The following is a 19,517-nucleotide window of genomic DNA, read 5'->3' as shown; positions in this document are numbered from 1 at the left end:
TTCTGTTTCCATCTTTTTAAAATTCAATGGTCTTCAGCCAGTAAATACATGATCTTTTTGATATAAAGCATAGTTTTATGACAGAAACCAACTGAACAGAACAAAGCTTGGAAGACTTTTGGCCTATACTGCGGAAGGTGGAATATTGTCACTGTTTAATACACAGATTGAGGTTACTCTACAGCAGCTTACATGGAATGAAACTCCAGTTCCAACTTGTGAAGAAGGATTAAAGGAAAGGATTACAGTCTCCGATTCCAAATTAAACAAAGAAACCACTTTAGCTAGAAACCTATATTCTAACCACTAGGCAGTCAGAGTAACAGATCAAAGACAGTTTGCAGATTAATTGCTGAAGCTTATAACTTGCAAACGTTGGGCCTAATCATCACAGGTTGTTCAGAAAATGCTCTCTCTGAAGAAATGAAGCTTCGTGATACACAGTATTGAAGAGAGACAGCTGATGTCTGTGGGCTTGCTTTGCATCATTTTTGTACCATGGATACAACTTGATTCAGTAATGACCTACAGTTAGTTGACAGGCAGATAGCGCCAGCAATTCTCTAGCTTTCAGTTTTATTGGCTGACCAGTTAGAAAAACCTGGAATAAAACAAACGTACTAACCATTTCTGCAGGAACAGGAAAGAGTAGTCCTGGTTGGACATAACCACAATGAAGGGTACTGTGTCGAGTTGTCCCAAAGTTGTCCTCAACCTAGCAGGCCCAGCACGTGACTACTCCAGAACAAAACCAGCCCGGATTATCAATGGGGACATGGGAGAATGTGGGGCCGATATTTAGATGATAATTTAGTCACTGAATATTCATCATGCTAATAGGTTTATAACAAAATAACCCAGCGGGATGGGATGGGACCTACCTGGACCCTCTCGCATTACTGAGCTGAGCTTGGAGCTGAAAAGCATGTCCACATGATTGAGAATGAATTCTACCACCACAGACTGAATCCGAACCTCCATGAAGGCAGCAGTACCACTGAAACAAGCAGATTCGATCTGGCGGGACCTGGGAACAGATACAGAGAAGCCAAAATCAAAGTGGGAAAATTCAGCCCCCCCCCCCATGCAACAGAAATTCCATGAACAGGGACACCTCCCAAGTCACAGCCAAAACTTCTCCCAGTGACAGTAACGACCGCCCCCCACCGCCCGCCCCCCCCCCCCCCCCCCCCCCCAATGCTCTCCTTTGCTGGATTAGCCCCCCCCCCGAATGCTCTCCTTTGCTGGATTAGGTATGGAACAGTAGGTGTGCCTGATAAAAGGATTTAACATGTTTCTTTTAATTTACATCTTGTATCTGTTGGCAATCTATGTTATCTGTGAATAAGACATTTTACTAAATGTTCAATATGCAGCCATAGCCTTGCAGGTAAGCAAGGAAATCTTCAAGCTTCTTTTAGTTCATGACTTGCACTCACCACTAACAACAGCATTCTTGAAACTATCACAAGCTACTTCTATCTTAATTATCTGATAGCTGAGTTAAAGAACAGAAAGATTTATGTTGTGACATTAACCTCAATTTTATCATAGTTGTTAAGTAGGTACATTGCTCTGTACTAACATTCACCTACATTAACCTATATCTCAGCGGTCACTTTAACCCTAAAAAATTGCCTGCAACAGTAAGTGGGTCACCAGTGATCTCTAAAGGCTGACCTGATTATATGTCTCCAGCCATTTATCACTGCCAAGCTCTACTGCCATCTGTCACAAAGGGAATCAGCTGCTGCTGCAACACTTGGCATGGGGTTAACTGTTTTGATTCTGGCAAAGTCAGTTTCGTGTTAAAGGCATGTTTAAACAGTCTCAACATTGAAACTCATATCCCATGGCTAACAGTCCACCTGCTCTCACCTCAGAAGATTTGGAGCCCAAACAATAGCCAGATTCTTGGTGTGCATGTTGGTGATGTAACTGAAGGTCGCTAACCGAGCCAAGTGCCTCATTAGAAACTCCAGGGTCCTGGACAAAGAATAAATTACAATTTAGTCAAGATTCAGCACAATATCAACAGAGACTGTGAAGAAGGAATTTCACAAACATGGCAGCCCGCACTTCATCCTAGTGCTGCGAAGGCAGTCAATTCAATAATAAGAAAGCGGTTACAGGAGATGTGACATTCTGGTGATATTAATGTTCATACATGGGTAAATTAATGCAGCTCTGGGAATTATTAAAGTGACAGAAGTGAAGGGAGCAGGAATACAGCACACAATGACCTAAAGGAGACTGAAGAACAATACTTGTGCCAACAGTTGTGATTAAAAGGCTTATGAGACGGTGCCCTAAGTGCATCAGATTCTCAGAATGCTGATGGGTCTTGGTGTGGCAGAGATATTCATGTAACCAGCGTGGGGTTACTGCAGGCCAGAGATTCCCCCCACCTCTCAAACCTACCAATGTAGCAGTTCTAATGTTCTTCCTTTGAGTGCTGCGATTGTATTTCTGTATATCAGAAATTAGAGTTACTATTACCAATGTTAATTGGAACATAGAGAAATTTATCCATTTGATATTCCACCTCCTACATTTTTCCAGTGCAAACTTTATCACAGCAAACTTCATTTTGGATTACATAAAACTTGTAAATATTGAGAACTGTTTGGAGGACAGAGATAGATTCCAAGATGACTTTGAACAGGCTGGTGGAATAGGCAGTTACATGGCAAATGAATCTAACGCAAAGAAATATGATGTGATACAATTTGGGAGGAAGAATGTGGAAAAACAATAGCAAGGGGACAATACTAAATAAAGTAGCTGCAGGAACAGAGTGACTTGTGCACAATTTGCTGAAGGTGGCAGATTGAGGAAAGGGAGAACGTTGAGAGGAGATCTGATAGAAATATTAAAAATCGTGAGGTGCCTGGACAGAGTCAATATCAAGAAACTGTTCCCATTGGTGGAAGGATCAAGAAGCAGAGGGCATTGATTTAAAGTGATTTGCAAATGAACCAAAGGTGACGTGAGGACAACCTTTTCCTGCAGTAAGTGGTTAGGATCTGGAATGCATTGCCTGACAGTGTGATGGAGGCAGATTCAGTCATGGCTTTCAAAAGGGATGTACATTATCTGAATAGAAAAAATTATAATGTTATGGGGAAAAGGCAGGGAAGTGGGGTGAGCTGAGACACTCTTGTGGACAGCTAGCATGGACACGATAGGCTGAGTGGCTTCCTTGTGTACTGTAACCACTTTATGATTATTTTGGAGAGAATAGGCATGTGCTCAAACGGTTAACCCTTACCTGTAATGAGGAGGAGGAAGCTGCTGGATCACATCATGAATTTTAATCAAGCGATCCTCATCTGAAGCGACTGACACAGAATCCTACAGGACACAACCAGTTAAAGTCAGCCTCCATCACTGAACACTTCGCAACCCACCCTCATTGAACAATGTCACCCACCCTCCTCACCGGGCATAGTCACCGCCCCCCCACCCCGAACTTCATTACAAAAAGTCAATACCTTTATACATTATTTTTATGAGATGCGAGGGCGCTGGCAGGTGGGCTGCCTTCTTGAACTGCTGCAGTCCATCTGGGTGTAGGTACACCCACAGTGCTGTTACGAAAGGAGTTCCAGGCTCTTGATCCAGTAACAGGAAGGAGCAGCAACATAATTCCAAGTCAGGATGGTGCATGACTTGGAGGGAAACGTTCAGATGGTAGTGTTCCCATGTATCTGCTGCCCTTCTCAAGTGGGTTTTTCTATTCATTTGAGGGACATGGGCATTGCTGGCTGGGCCAGCATTTACTGCCCATTCCTAATTGCCCTTGGAGGGCAGTTGAGAGTCAACCACATTGCTATGGCTCTAGAGTCACATGTAGGCCAGACCAGGTTAGGATGGCAGATTTCCTTCCCTAAAGGATATTAGTGAACCAGATGCGTTTTTCTGACAATCGACAATGGTTTCATGGTTATCAGTAGATTCTTAATCCTAGATATTTTCTATTGAATTCAAACGTCACCATCTACCGTGGCGGGATTCGAACCCGGGTCCCCAGAACATTATCTGGGTTTCTGGATTAATAGTCTAGCGATAATACCACTAGGCCATCACCCCCGCAGGAGGAACCTCTCCTGGAGCTGCAATCATCCAAGCAGTGGAGAGTATTCCATCACACGTTTGACTTGTACCTTGCAGATGTGGAAAAACTTTGGAGAATCAGGGGGTAGAACTCTGCAGAATTCCCAGCCTCTGACTGCTCTTGTGGTCGTAGTATTTATCTAACTTATTTCTGGTCAATGGTGACAGCCAGGATGTTTATGGTGGAGATTCAGCAATGCTGATGGTTCTGAATTTCAAGGGGAAATGGTTAGATTGTCACTATCGGAGATGATCATTGCCTGGCATTTTTATCAGTCCAAGTCTGGATATTATCCAGGTCTTGTTGCATGCAGACAGAAACTGCTTTAATATCTGAGGAATTCCAAATGGTGCTGAACACATTGTGCAATGATCACCAATCATCCCATTTCTGACAGTATGATAGTGGAAATATCACTGATGAAGCAGCTGAAGATGGTTCAATTTAGGATACTACCCTGCTGAACTCCTACAGCAATGCTCTTGAAGTGAAGGGCAGTCAGACTTATCACATTTTTGGAATTCGCTCTTCCGTCCATTTTTTGAAAAAGGGGTCTTGAGCCAAGTGATCCTGGCAGAACCCAAACCTTTCCCTCAGTGACCCTCTCCTCCCCCTCATTGAAACAGTCACGCCCCCCCACCCCCAACGCACTGAAAGTGTCACCCCGCCACCACCCCGCCCCCCCCACCCCGCACTGAAAGTGTCACCCCCCCCCGGCACTGAAAGGGTCACCCCCCCCCCCCCGCACTGAAAGGGTCACCCCCCCACCCTGAAAGGTTCACTCCCCCCCCTGCCGCACTGAAAGGATCACTCCCTCCGTGCCCCCCCCCCCCCCCCCCGGAATGAAAGGGTCACTCCCCCTCCTGCACTGAAAGGGTCACTCTCCCTCTCCCCCCCCCCCCCCCTCCGGAATGAAAGGGTCACTCCCCCTCCTGCACTGAAAGGGTCACTCCCCCCCCCCACACTGAAAGGTTCACTCCCCCCCACACTGAAAGGTTCACTCCCCCCCCACACTGAAAGGGTCACTCCCCCCCCCCACACTGAAAGGGTCACTCCCCCCCCCCACACTGAAAGGGTCACTCCCCCCCCCACACTGAAAGGGTCACTCCCCCCCCACACTGAAAGGGTCACTCCCCCCCCACACTGAAAGGGTCACTCCCCCCCCACACTGAAAGGGTCACTCCCCCCCCACACTGAAAGGGTCGCTCCCTGCACTCTGAACGAAGTCAGGCATTCTCCTCCACTGTCCAATGACATTACCTCTGTCCCTTCATTGAAAAGTGGTCTCTGATGGCAAGGGTGACAATTAAAGGCCGTGTGGATGGTGTTTGACTGTCTTGCTGTGTTTTGCTGTGAATCTAGGAATCTTTGCTCCCTAATGTGTGTCTGTACCTACCTATATATGTCATGCTATGGTGATGCTAAACAAAGGGAGTAGTAAATTTAGTGCAAAAAGCTGCAAATATGCTGGAACATTGGTAAAATTTAATTTGTCTCCCGTGAGACAAGTTTGAAGGTGGAGTGGGGGAGCATTTAATCATGCTAGAGGGTGTGGGGTGAGGACCCTGCTGCCTTTCCACCCCTATTCCAATTAAGATCATTGTGGGAAGGCCCATCGTTACAAACCAGCTCATACTTTTCTTTCGAATTAACATTGGGTGAATATGAATTAACAGGTAAACTGTAGTTGAAAATACCACGCTGCACATTAAACAGCAGATACAACTAAACAGATCCTACAGATTTCTCAGCCAGATATCAGTGACCACAGTGAGCCACAAAGTCCCAATAAAATTCTGACTCCCTCTTCAGGGGTTTCAACTCTTCATTTGAAGATTTACCCTCTGAATTCGCTCAAAAGCTGCTCTGATTTGAATTGCCTCCTGACATTTAAGCTCTTCTGTTTTTCACAGGACTCACAAAGCTGCACTCCCGCCCCAACTGTTGGCACATTTCCAACTCTTTAGCAGACCATTAGCTTTACTGAACTGCCCTTGGGTTCTCCAAACTCCAGGCTCCTGATTGCAGAGTTTTAAACGGTTCCCAGGGTTCTTTGAGCCTTAACTGCCCAGCACAGAACCAGTGACCTTCTGTCACCTTCCCTCTCCTGAGGACTTGCGAGTCCTAATGGCCTGGAGCCTGCTAATAGTTCCGAGGGCTTGTGTGTGTGTGTGCTCTAAACCACCTGAGTTCCAAAACGCAACACTGCAAAACATCTCTTTTGACTGCACTTCTTTACCAGCAGTGCAGACATCATGTCTCCAGTTCTGCGGCTAGATCAGCCCAGCTGCTGGTTTATGGCTCCATCTCTTCTATTTTAACTCTATTAAACAAAACATGTAACCTTCTGAACTGCCACTCTCTTTTAGGTGTTCTGGCAATCTCCAAGCCAAGCATTTCAGTTACCTTACCTTCATAACAACAATCCATCCTCTAACATTATCTTTAAAATATTATCAACCTGGATATTTATCACAGCGTGGATGCCCTTTCCACCTTGATGCCAATTGAGGATCTTACAAGGCAATTAATGCCAAGTTAAGAGCCTCAACCCATCACCGCTGGTTGAATAATGACAGGGAGTTACCACATGGAAGCCTGAAAAGTAAACTCTGCTGAGTTGGTTGGTGGGTTTCCAGGGGTGTCCCTCATTTAAATGCACTCAGTGCCTGATCAAGGGACATGGCATCACATAGTGGGGGTCCACTGAGAGCCACCCAAACTGCCCTTTCTTCCAACAACCCTGCGACCCCAGCCGGTGACCCCTTCCCTATAACCCACCCTCACTAACCTGTGGCCTCAGTCTCTCACTGATCCTGGGCCTCTGGTGGGTGCACCACTGGCAGTTACCATCACTCTTCATACACTGATGGTCATAGGAGCTGCTGGTTTCTCACTGGCCAGCAGCTTTCTGGGGCTGGGGGTGTGGAGCAGGATTTCCATCTCGGAATCATTGATCCTAGGAAAGGCCGAACGTGCCTGACTGTGACTTAATAGAACAGACCTTCCCCAGAGGGGGAGACTTGAGGCTCTCACCAACTCTCTCACTCTCCAGCCAGCAAAATCCTTATCACACTAATTAAATTCTGCCGTCCTGTGTGTGTGCGTATGTGAGTGTAACTGTCCCTCAGTGTGTAGGTCTGTGCCTGGATGTTACTGTCTGTATGTGGTTCTAAGCTCCGGTGTCACTGCCCCTCAGCACCTGCACCTCACTGCTTCTCAGTGCTGCTCACAGCAGATAATTCAGGAAAAAGCAGTGTTATTTTCCCCTTCTCATTCTAACTGCGTATTTGAAGCAGATTGAACTCGATTAGTTTTACTTGCTATATCTTCACCAGGAGACATAATGAACAATACATCAGGAAGGAGTGACAGCCAGTATGAGCTTAATTAGCAGCCAGGCCCCATCCACTTCAGGTTGAATCTTCTCATATCAGAAATGTGGCTGAGAGGGGAAAGCAGAAGGGAAGTGTTGACCAGTGGGCTTGCAGTGAGGCATGGGCCCAATGAACATAAAAACTGCAACCTGCTGAGTCCAGCATACCTCAGTGTAATGATTCAATTGGCATGTTTTAAGTTATCAGCTCACTCTTGGTTAATGGAGTTCTACAAAAGCACAGTCGTTTGCACCACACTATCATGAACTGCTAAGGATTACTTTTAATTCACCAATACTGGAAGCACTTACTGAGAATTTCTCATACAGTTGGTAGGTGAGTAGTGGGTTTGGTAACTCTCTGAAGTATAGCTTGCACAGGGACCCAACACAATGGATATCCTGGAGGTAAAGATCCTTTGTTAACTCAGGAATCTGCTCAGAGTCAAACTCATGTCTGTAAGAGAAATGAGACAGAATCAGCTCACAGTAGCTCAGTGATAAACATAAAAAGAAAATATGCAATGCATATTTTAGCTGATGATCCCTTTCCAACAAGCTCCAGGAATTTGCAGTGAACCTCTTGACCTTAATCACAACTTCAGCCTTCTTTCAACTGTTTCCAGAGTACATCAAGGAAGTTGAAACAGTGGACACATTGGTGATCATTTTTCATCATTCTATAGACTCTGGAAGAATTTCAATGGATTGGAGTGTAGCTAATGTAACCCCACTTTTTAAAAAAGGAGGAAAGAAAGACAACTGGGAATTATAGCCTGGTTAGCCTGACATCGGTGGTGGGGAAAATGCTGAAGTCAATTATTAAGGATGCAATTACTGAGCATTTGGAAAGTGGTGACAGGATTGGTCCAAGTCAACATGGATTCACTAAGGGAAATCGTGCTTGACAAATCTTCTGGAATTTTTTGAGGATGTGACCAGTAGAATGGCCAAGGGTGAACCAGTGGATGTTGTGTATTTGGACTTTCGAAAGACTTTTGACAAGGTCCCACACAAGAGATTAGTGAGTAAAATTAAAGCTCATGATATTGGGGGTAATGTATTGATGTGCGTTGACCCGAACAGGCGCTGAAGTGTGGTGACTAGGGGAATTTTGCAGTAACTGCATTGCAGTGTTAACGTATGTCATACTTGTGACTAATAAATAAACTTTTTACTTTAAAGAGAATTGTTTGACAGACAGGAAGCAGAGAGTGGGAATAAATGGGTCCTTTTCAGTGTGGCAGGCAGTGACTAGTGGGTAACCGCAGGGTTCAGTGCTATTCACAATATACATTAACGATTTGGACGAAGGAATTGACTGCAATATCTCCAAATTTGCAGATGGCACAGTTCGTTAAATATGTTCAAGAGGGAGCTGGATAGCTGTGCGGAGGATGCTAAGAGGCTGCTGGGTGACTTGGACGGGCTGGCTGAGTGGGCAAATACCATATAATGTGGATAAATGTGAGGTTATCCACTTTGGTGGCAAAAACAGGAAAGAAGATTATTATCTGAATGATGGCAGTTTAGGAAAAGGGAAAGTGCAATGTGACCTGGGTGTCATGGTGGAACAGTCGCTGAAGGTTGGCATGCAGGTACAGCAGGTGGTGAGGAAAGCTAATGGTATGCTGGCCTTCATAGCAAGAGGATTTGACTATAAGAGTAAAGATGTCTTGCTGCAGTTAGAAGTCTCACAAGAGCAGGTTAAAGTCCAACAGGTTTATTTGGTAGCAAATACCATAAGCTTTCGGAGCACTGCTCCTTCGTCATTAGGACTTTAACCTGGTGTTGTGAGACTTCTTACTGTGTTCACCCCAGTCCAACGCCGGCATCTCCACATCATGACTACCATCGTTGCTGCAGTTATACAGGGCCTTGGTGAGGCCACACCTCAAGTATTGTGTGCAGTTTTGGTCTCCTAGTCTGAGGAAGGACATCCTTGCAATTGAGGGAGTCCAGCAAAGGTTCACCAGACTGATTCCCGGAATTGCAGAATTGACATATTTAGAAAGACTGGATCAACTGGATTTGTACTCACTGGAATTTAGAAGAATGAGAGGGATCTCATAGAAACATATAAAATCCTGATAGGACTGGACAAGCTAGATGCGGGGAGTATGTTCCCAATGTTGGGGAAGTCCAGAACTAGGGGTCACAGTCTAAGAATAAGGGGTAAACCATTCAGGACTGAGATGAGGAAGAACTTCTTCACTGTGAACCTGTGGAATTCTCTACCACAGAAAGCTGTTGGGGCCAGTTCGTTAAATATGTTCAGGAGGGAGCTGGACGTGGCCCTTGTGGCTAAATGGATAAGGGGTATGGAGAGAAAGCGGGAGTGGGATGCTAAAAGTACATGATCAGCCATGATCATATTGAATGGTAGTGCAGGCTTGAAGGGCCAAATGACCCACTTCTGCACCTATTTTCTATGTCTCTATGTTAATTCTTCAGGAAGCCACTGGGAATGACGCACGTCAAAACACTGACCATGTCATCTGATAGAAACGGATGGCTACCATTTGAACTAAGTGGGTTCTGCTATTCAATTAGACCTGCTCTGGATCTCAACTATTGGCTTTCATAACTCTCAATACGTTTGCTTAACAAGAATCTATCAAGCTCAGTTTTTAACATTTTCAATTGATTCCAGCCTCAATAGGTTTCTGGCAGAAAGAGTTACAGAAGTCCACTACCCATTGTGTGAGGAAGTACTTCCAGACATCATCCCTGACTGACTTTGTTCTAATTTTAAGGTTATGCCCCCTTGTTCTGGACCCCCTTACTAGTGGAAAAAGCTTGCATTTCCCCGTCAAATCCTTTAACCATCTTAGACACCTTGATAAGATTGTCCCTTAATCTTCTGCACTCAAGCCTATTACCTTGTCCTCTTAACTTAACCCTTCTTGCCTGCTATAATTCTGGTGAATCTGCTCAATAATCACTTCTTGAGGTGTGATGGTCAGAACGGATTGCAAATATTCTAACCTGATTTAACCAGAGCAGAATCGTCACCAAAAGTTCCTTAATTTTCAAGGAGCAGCATTTCCTGACAATGAAATTCCATAAGATGGCACATTGCCAATTTAATTCTTAACAGGGTTGTATAAGCATTTTCACCACAGGCGAAGGATGAAGGTTCAAAGTTCATAACTCCTACCAGAGTGTCTTTGTTTCTTAGCTGGAAGATATTTTACTCAGTAAGGCAAGATTGCAGGTGACTCAACTTGTGATTATCCCGGGCTTTTGCAAATTTTATTTTAACACAAGAGATCTATTTAATATTTCCAGACAATCTTAAGCAGTGGTAGTTAAGTTTCACCACAGAGATCAGAGCATTGAATAGACAGGGAATGGGGCAGAGGCCAAAAGAAGAGATGGCTTAAAAATTTCAATAAAATCATTTTAACATCTGCTTGGTGTCTCTCCTCGTGCACTGCTGAGGTTTCGAACTAGTTATATGAAAAATCCGCAGAACAAACAAAGCATTTTGAAAAGGACTTTGAAAAATAATCTGCACCATTAATGATTTAATATCGGAAACTGTAACAACATGTTTTTATAAAGCACCTTTATGTCTCAAAGTGCTTCACAGAAGTATTATCAAACAATACTTGACACTGAATCACACAAGGATATAAGATAAGCCTTCTCAAAGATCTGTTACTAACAGAATAAACCAATACACCTGCTCTGCTAACAGTGAGGGCTGGTTAATTATGCTTTCATTCAGTGCCAAACTCTCAGAGAATCATGGTGATTTTTTCCCCCTATTTTGATTATCTATTGAATCAAGTTACATTTGAATTAAATGATTGGAGAACAATCTAAAAAATTGCAACATCTCTCCCATTGCTTCCCCAATCAAAATAATTTCCAGTTGTAAATGTTGCAATCAGATGAATATCAGAATAGTGATCCTATCTCATCAAACAGAGCTAGATCTAAACCCTAGCTCCTAGCACTCGGCCAGTGTTATTGCTTGTGCATTATAAGCACAAATGTGCATGTACAAGTTGTGCCCAATTATCACATGTACCGCAGTTTAGTTGTGACGATGTTTTTCTGCCCTAAAATGAGCACATTGTTAGAATAATCACAAACAGCGGATTAATAGTCTTTAGCAGTAAACATTTAGGCAATCCCAGACTCTACTGGTTAATGGGGATCCCCCACTACTTCCAAGTAGAGAATGGAAGGTATTTTAAAATTCAGTTCAGACTGGGGTTGTCTTTTCCTTATTGCCCTCTAGTTTAACACCGTTACTGCCCGAGTGAAGGGAACACAATCAAAGCACTGTAAGAGTCAAGTAATCAGAAAACACCATCCCATCAGAGCGTTAATGGCCCAGACCACACAGTAGGGTTGTACTGGGACACCACTGCCAAAAACCTCTTTTCAGTATTTAATTATACCCACTAACCCAAACCAGATAGACAAAAAAAAGGCTTTTAAATGCCTTTCTTGACCTCAGAATTTCCCACAACGCTTCCAGCCAATGAGGTAATTCTAGTGCAGTCACTGAAGAAAGGCAGGTGATGCCTTTAACACAGGCTCTGAACAGCATCCCGACATCGGAATCTAATCCCACAAACTCAATACAACACTTAAAAACATGTTAAAAAGCTGACAAACCACATCACACCACACCACCATCTTTCAAGAATGCACTAAGGTTAAGTGCTGAAAAGTTAGAACACTCAACGTTACATGCAGTTAAAATTAGCATGATGTAGGGTGAATAATAGTGAGACTGGGACAGAAAATCATACTTTGTGCAAACTCTATAGTCCTATCTATCTCAAGAGCGTTTCCACATTAAAGATACACAAAGCATTTAATTTGGTATTATATAATCTCATCAGGTAATGCCATGTGTCTACAATGGCAAAAATGTACTGATTTGAAGCATATTTTGGGTTCTTTGGGGAAATAAGCTGGTGGTTTGGTATCTCCATCACTCATGTTATTAAGAGGGAACCTTGCAGAAAGTAAATGTAAAAGTAAAGTTTATTTATTAGTCACAAGTAAGGCTTAAATTAACCCTGCAATGAAGTTACTGTGAAATTCCTTTAGTCGCCACACTCCGGCTCCTGTTGGGTCAATCCACCTAACCAGCACATCTTTCAGATTGTGGAGGAAACCGGGACACCCAGAGGAAACCCACGCAGACACTGGGAGAACGTGCAGACTCCACACAGACAGTGACCCAAGCCGGGAATCGAACCCGGGTCCCTGGCATTGTGAAGCAGCAGTGCTAACCGCTGTGCTACCGTGGTGCTGAGCAGTACTTTAAGTGTGCTCATGATTGCTATTTGGACAAACTAATGACTAAGTTACATACAAGACAACCAGAAAATTAGATAAATAACCAGTTAGAATCATAGAATGCCTACAGTGCAGAAGGAGGCCATTCGGTCCATCAGGTCGACAACGACCATACCCAGGCCCTATTCCCGTAACACCACATATTTACCCTGCGAATTCCCCTGACACTAGGGTCAATTTAGCATGGCAAATCAACCTAACCCGCACATCCTTGGAATGTGGGAGGACTTTAGTAAAGCGTTTGACAAAGTCCCTCATGGTAGGTTGGTGCAAAAGGTTGGATCTCATGGGATAAAGGGGGAGGTGGCTAGATGGGTGGAGAACTGGCTTGGTCACAGAAGACATAGGGTGGTAGTGGAAGGGTCTTTTTCCGGCTGGATGCCTGTGACTAGTGGTGTTCCACAGGGCTCTGTATTGGGACCTCTGCTGTTTGTGATTTATATAAACGATCTGGAAGAAGGTGTAACTGGGGTGATCAATAAGTTTGCGGACGACACAAAAATGGCTGGACTTGCAGATAGTGAGGAACATTGTCAGAGGCTACAGAAGGATATAGATAGGCTGGAAATTTGGGCAAAGAAATGGCAGATGGAGTTCAATCCAGATAAATGCGAAGTGATGCATTTTGGTAGAACTAACGTAGGGGGGAGCTATACGATAAATGGCAGAACCATAAAGGGTGTAGATACGCAGAGGGACCTGGGTGTGCAAGTCCATAGATCCTTGAAGGTGACGTCACAGGTGGAGAAGGTAGTGAATAAGGCATATGGCATGCTTGCCTTTATGGGACGGGGCATAGAGTATAAAAGTTGAGGTCTGATGTTGCAGTTGTATAGAACGTTGGTTCGGCTGCATTTGGAATACTGCGCCCAGTTCTGGTCGCCACACTACCAGAAGGACGTGGAGGCCTCAGAGAGAGTGCAGAGGAGGTTTACCAGGATGTTGCCTGGTATGGAAGGGCTTAGTTATGAGGAGAGATTGGGTAAACTGGGGTTGTTCTCACTGGAAAGATAGAGGATGAGGGGTGACCTAATAGAGGTGTATAAAATTATGAAAGGCATAGATAGGGTGAACGGTGGGAAGCTTTTTCCCAGGTCGGTGGTGACATTCACGAGGGGTCATAGGTTCAAGATGAGAGGAAGGAGGTTTAACACGGATATCAGAAGGACGTATTTTACACAGAGGGTGGTGGGGACCTGGAATGCGCTGCCGGGCAAGGTGGTGGAGGCGGACACACTGGGAACGTTTAAGACTTATCTAGATAGCCACATGATCATGGATAAGGATAGATCTGGTCCTCGGGTTGAAGTTCTGAACTGGAAAAAGGCCAAATTTGATGAAATGAGAAGGGATCTAGGAAGTGTGGATTGGCACAGGCTGTTCTCTGGTAAGGATGTAAATGGAAAGTGGGAGGCCTTCAAAGGAGAAATTTTGAGAGTGCAGAGTTTGTATGTTCCTGTCAGGATTAAAGGTAAAGTAAATAGGAAAAAGGAACCTTGGTTCTCGAGGGAGATTGTAACACTGATTAAGAGGAAGAGAGAGTTGTATGAAATGTACAGGCAGCAAGGAACAGATCAGATGCTCGAGGAGTATAAAAAGTGCAAGAAGCTACTCAAGAGGGAAATCAGGAGGGCTAAAAGAAGACATGAGGTTGCTTTGGCAGACAGAATGAAGGAAAATCCAAAGAGCTTCTATAGCTATGTTAGGAGCAAAAGGATAGTGAGGGATAAAATTGGTCCTCTTGAAGACCAGAGTGGTAGACTGTGTATGGAACCAAAAGAGATGGGGGAGATACTAAATGTTTTTTTTGCATCCGTATTTACTGAGGAAACGGGCATGGAGTCTACGGAAATAGGGCAAACAGGTAGGGAGGTCATGGAACCTTTACAGATTAAAGGGGAGGAGGTGCTCGCTGTCTTGAGGCAAATCAGAGTGGATAAATCCCCAGGACCAGACAGGGTATTCCCACGGACCTTGAGGGAAGCTAGTGTTGAACTTGCAGGGGCCCTGGCAGACATATTTAAAATGTCAGTATTCATGGGGGAGGTGCCGGATGATTGGAGGGTGGCTCATGTTGTTCAAAAAAGGTTCCAAAAGAAATCCGGGAAATTATCGGCCAGTAAGTTTGACGTCGGTGGTGGGCAAGTTATTGGAAGGTGTGATAAGGGATAGGATCTACAAATATTTGGATAGACAGGGACTTATTAGGGAGAGTCAACATGGCTTTGTGCGTGGTAGGTCATGTTTGACCAATCTATTAGAGTTTTTCGAGGAGGTTACCAGGAAAGTGGATGAAGGGAAGGCGGTGGATGTTGTCTACCTGGATTTCAGCAAGGCCTTTGACAAGGTCCCTCATGGGAGGTTAGTTAGGAAGGTTCAGTCGCTAGGTATACATGGGGAGGTAGTAAATTGGATTAGACACTGGATCAATGGAAGAACAGTAAGAAGTCTCACAACACCAGGTTAAAGTCCAACAGGTTTATTTGGTAGCAAATACCATAAGCTTTCGGAGCAATGCTCCTTCGTCAGATGGAGTGGTCTCTGTTCTCAAGCCAGAGAGTGGTTGCGGAGGATTGCTTCTCTGAGTGGAGGCCTGTGACTAGTGGTGTGCCGCAGGGATCGGTGTTGGGTCCATTGTTGTTTGTCATCTATATCAATGATCTGGATGATAATGTGGTAAATTGGATCAGCAAGTTTGCTGATGATACAAAGATTGGAGGTGTAGTGGACAGTGAGGAAGGTTTTCAAAGCTTGCAGAGGGATTTGGACCAACTAGAAAAATGGGCTGAAAAATGGCAAATGGAATTTAACGCAGACAAGTGTGAGATATTGCACATTGGAAGGACAAACCAAAGTAGAACGTACAGGGTAAATGTCTGTGTGGAGTGCAGTTGAACAGAGGGATCTGGGAATACAGGTACAGAATTCCCTAAGTGACGTCACAGGTGGATAGGGTCGTAAAGAGTGCCTTTGGTACATTGGCCTTTATAAATCGGAGTATCGAGTATAAAAGTTGGAGTGTTATGGTAAGGTTATATAAGGCATTGGTGAGGCCGAATTTGGAGTATTGTGTACAGTTTTGGTCACCTAGTTACAGGAAGGATGTAAATAAGGTTGAAAGAGTACAGAGAAGGTTCACAAGGATGCTGCCGGGACTTGAGAAGCTGAGTTACAGAGAGAGATTGAATAGGTTAGGACTTTATTCCCTGGAGCGTAGAAGATTGAGGGGAGATTTGATAGAGGTGTATAAGATTTTGATGGGTATAGATAGAGTGAATGCAAGCAGGCTTTTTCCGCTGAGGCTAGGGGAGAAAAAAACCAGAGGGCATGGGTTAAGGGTGAAAGGAGAAAAGTTTAAAGGGAGTATTAGGGGGGGGCTTCTCCACACAGACAGTGACCCAAGGCTGTGCCACTGTGCCACAGTTGATTTGTTTTAGGCATTGGTTGAGGCATTAATATTGGCTCGGGCACCAAGAGGCCTCTAACCAACTTTGAATAGTGCCATGGGATCTTTCACATCTGTAGCAGGCAAACAAGGCCTGGATTTGAGGTCTCATCTGAAAGATTACAGCTCCGATAGTGTAGTACTCCGCACCACATTGAGGTGTCAGTCTGGATGTTGCACTCAGGTTTAAGGGTAATGTTTCAATCGAGGTTACCAGTGCTACAACTGTGTCAAGGGAGACTTGTTATAATTATTTAACCAGTGTTACATCTTGGGAAATGCATAAACATGCAGCCACTGGGAAAGCACACAAGAGTATACAATCTCTACTCCAGAGAGTGGCAGCAACTGTGTAACTTGTACCCAGTGAAAACCAGTGCATTCAGGAATGGAGGGAAGGAAACTGGCAAAAATAGAAAATTAAATCTGACTTCCGAAAGAAAGAAACACAGACTTAGTGCAAGTGGTGAGCAGAAAACACCAGCATGGTAACCGTTCACCAGACAGCACCAACAGGGCATTACAGTAACAATACTCAGTAGTGAATACTTGCTCACGAGCCAGGGTCCAATTCAGATGTCAGGTTTTATACGGTATAGTACATGGTGCACTATACCACTGTACTGTAAATAAAACATCAATTAGGCCACCTGACTGGACAGTTTACACACTCAAATCAAATAGCCAGAATCAAAAATCCAATATCAGGTTTGCCTAAGCTGAGACTATAAAGTTTACTTTAAGTTTACAGAGTATTTAGAATGAATTGGATGTCTGCGTGTTCCTATCAATTCCACTTCACAGGAGTTTGACTCCAGGACTTCTAAACATTCATAAACTATGGATGTGCATGAGAAACTAGGTGTAATGTCTGGATTTTTGTAGATGGGCCAAGTAGGAAGGCTCTTAAGAATGGAATGTGGGATCTGATTCCGGGATTTCCACCCCTATTCCCATTTCCTACAATTCTTACCGGCATAGAATAAGGGTGCGCGTAGCCAGCCTGCATGCAGCGTTTCTATCCTTGCCAACTCCATTGAAAGGGTGGCCATTTCAGACTTCCTCGCAATTTTGATAGACCCAAGCCTATTCTGTTAGTAGACATGGGTCACAGTGCCTCAGAGGAAGCATGAACTATGGGGAACCCTCATCTAGAGTTGGGAACCAAAAAAAAATCAGTCAATCATATGACACTATCATTCCCCTGCTACCTGCGTCATCATTGCCCATTAGCCATTCCAACATGAAGCTCAGCCAAGCATTCCTAATGAGGCCATCTGGAAAAATCTCTGGCTATCTGTTAAGCTTGCTTTGCTGATACAATTGACAGGTGACCTCATTATGAATGCTTGGCTGAGTCAGAGAAAACAAAAATTCCCTCATTTTTGTCTTAAATGAGCAACCCCTTATTTTTAAACAGTGACCTCTAGTTCTAGATTCTCGGACAAGAGGAAACATCCTCTCCACATCACCCTGTCAATGCCCCTCACAATCTTAAAGGTTCCGATCAAGTTGCCTCTTCTGAACTCTAGTGGATACAAACCTAACCCCACCAATCTTTCCTCATAAGACAATCCAACCATCCCAGGTTTTAGTCTAGTAAACTGTCTCTGAACTGGTTAAATTTCTCCTTAATATTCACCAATGCTCTGTACAACTGAAGCATAACCACCCTACTTTTGTAATCAATTTCCCTCACAATAAATAGTAACATGCTACTAGTTTTCCTAATTGCTGTACCTGTATACTAGCCTTTTGTGATTCATGCACTGGGACATCCTGATCACTCTGAACCTCAGAGCTCTGCAATCTCTCACCATTTAACTAAGTTTCTTTTTTATTCTTCCTGTTAAAATTGACAATGGACAATGCACCATTGCTTCTCTCTCTCTCTGTTGCCCCTCAAAAAATCAATAAGGTTGGTCAAGCAAGATTTTCTTCTTTGAAATTCATCCTGATTATTCATGTACCTTTTGTTTCTCAACTATCTTCTATCCTCCCCTTTCCCATTTTTTTCTACTACTGATGTTAAGTGGTCCATAATTCCCTGGACATGTTCTATCCCCTTCTTAACATTAGCTCTCTGTCAATCCTCTGGCACTCCATGTTTTTGTTAAAATCCACGATGATTATTATTCTGTTTTTTCCTCAATTCCTTAATTTGTCTGTATATTTCTTCTTCCATCTCTGTTCCACTATTAGGTGGTCTGAAGGTGTTGCCTTTGCATATCCAAGACCCACGGTGGGAATTAGCACCTTAGACATCCCTCCAAACTCAGCTACAGCACTGCAAAAAAAGCCAGGGAGAACATTCAAAACCCAGCTAAAGTGGATTGTTCAATAAAAGGGTGAGTGGGGCCTTAATATCACTGAATGTTCAATGGCTGAACACATGCCAAAGGTAAATGATGGGCTCCAGTGAGCAAGCATAGTGCAGAATAGTTGAGTCAAAACACCAAATGATATTAGAATCAGCAAAGACGACTTTTAAAGCAGAAGCTTTTCAAGATGCTGACATATGCATTATTGCAGGATTGAACCCTGTCCGATCAAAACTGACTGATGAACAACCAGCCCCATAAAAGGAGATGAAACGTTAAATCTGTCCATCTACAAAAAACATGTGCTCTTAATGTGTGATCTGAAACATTCATCTGATATCCAGTCCCTCGCTCAATATTGTTACCGTGATCTCCTCTGCTCAGATAAAAGCTCTCTGCAGGAAGCTCAGCATTTAAAAAAAAATCTAAAATATTTCTACTCAACAACATTCACATTCTCTAAATTCCAGGTGGGCCCAAGACAGCCCCCCTAAAACACGAATTGCTACAACATCTCTTGCATATTCCTGTACCATATACAAATAATCTGTTTCCCACCTACACTCTCTTTATTACAACATTTCCTGTCGGATTACATCAACACCAGCACGTTACCCTGAATTTGTTTCTCTTGTTCCATTATGAATATATAATGTCAAGGAAAGATGCATAATACTCGAAATAGGAACTAAATGAGACATGCTCTATGCGTATAACACCACCTGGGGACTTGACATCTTGCTTCCCGAGAACAGAGTTGAAGCTGCAGACTAGACAGCGGCCAGCAAAATTCTGCCTAAAGAAAAATAAGCATCTGGACTTTTTATTTTAGAATTTGTGGGAACCATTTTGGTCTGTTAGAACATAGAACATTACAGCGCAGAACAGGCCCTTCGGCCCACGATGTTGCACCGACCAGTTAAAAAAAAA

At 43.8% G+C, this 19,517-nt stretch overlaps 1 protein-coding gene across 1 annotated transcript in view; it reads right to left on the bottom strand.

Annotated features, from left to right (window-relative positions):
* Window positions 1-19,517, bottom strand: part of LOC144480062 (rho GTPase-activating protein 32-like) — a 159,999-nt gene that overhangs the window by 43,038 nt on the left and 97,444 nt on the right. The window contains exons 7-10 of the mRNA XM_078199235.1: window positions 7,806-7,950; window positions 3,272-3,354; window positions 1,879-1,986; window positions 882-1,027 (exon numbers count right to left, since the gene is read on the bottom strand). Of these exons, the coding sequence (XP_078055361.1) occupies window positions 882-1,027; window positions 1,879-1,986; window positions 3,272-3,354; window positions 7,806-7,950 (482 nt within the window). The remainder of the gene's footprint in view (window positions 1-881; window positions 1,028-1,878; window positions 1,987-3,271; window positions 3,355-7,805; window positions 7,951-19,517) is intronic.

Source organism: Mustelus asterias, chromosome 27 (assembly GCF_964213995.1).
Source record: "Mustelus asterias chromosome 27, sMusAst1.hap1.1, whole genome shotgun sequence".
Classification (NCBI taxonomy): Eukaryota; Metazoa; Chordata; class Chondrichthyes; order Carcharhiniformes; family Triakidae; genus Mustelus; species Mustelus asterias.
Note: the sequence above shows the minus strand (reverse complement) of the source record. Positions and strands in the feature narration are given on the sequence as shown.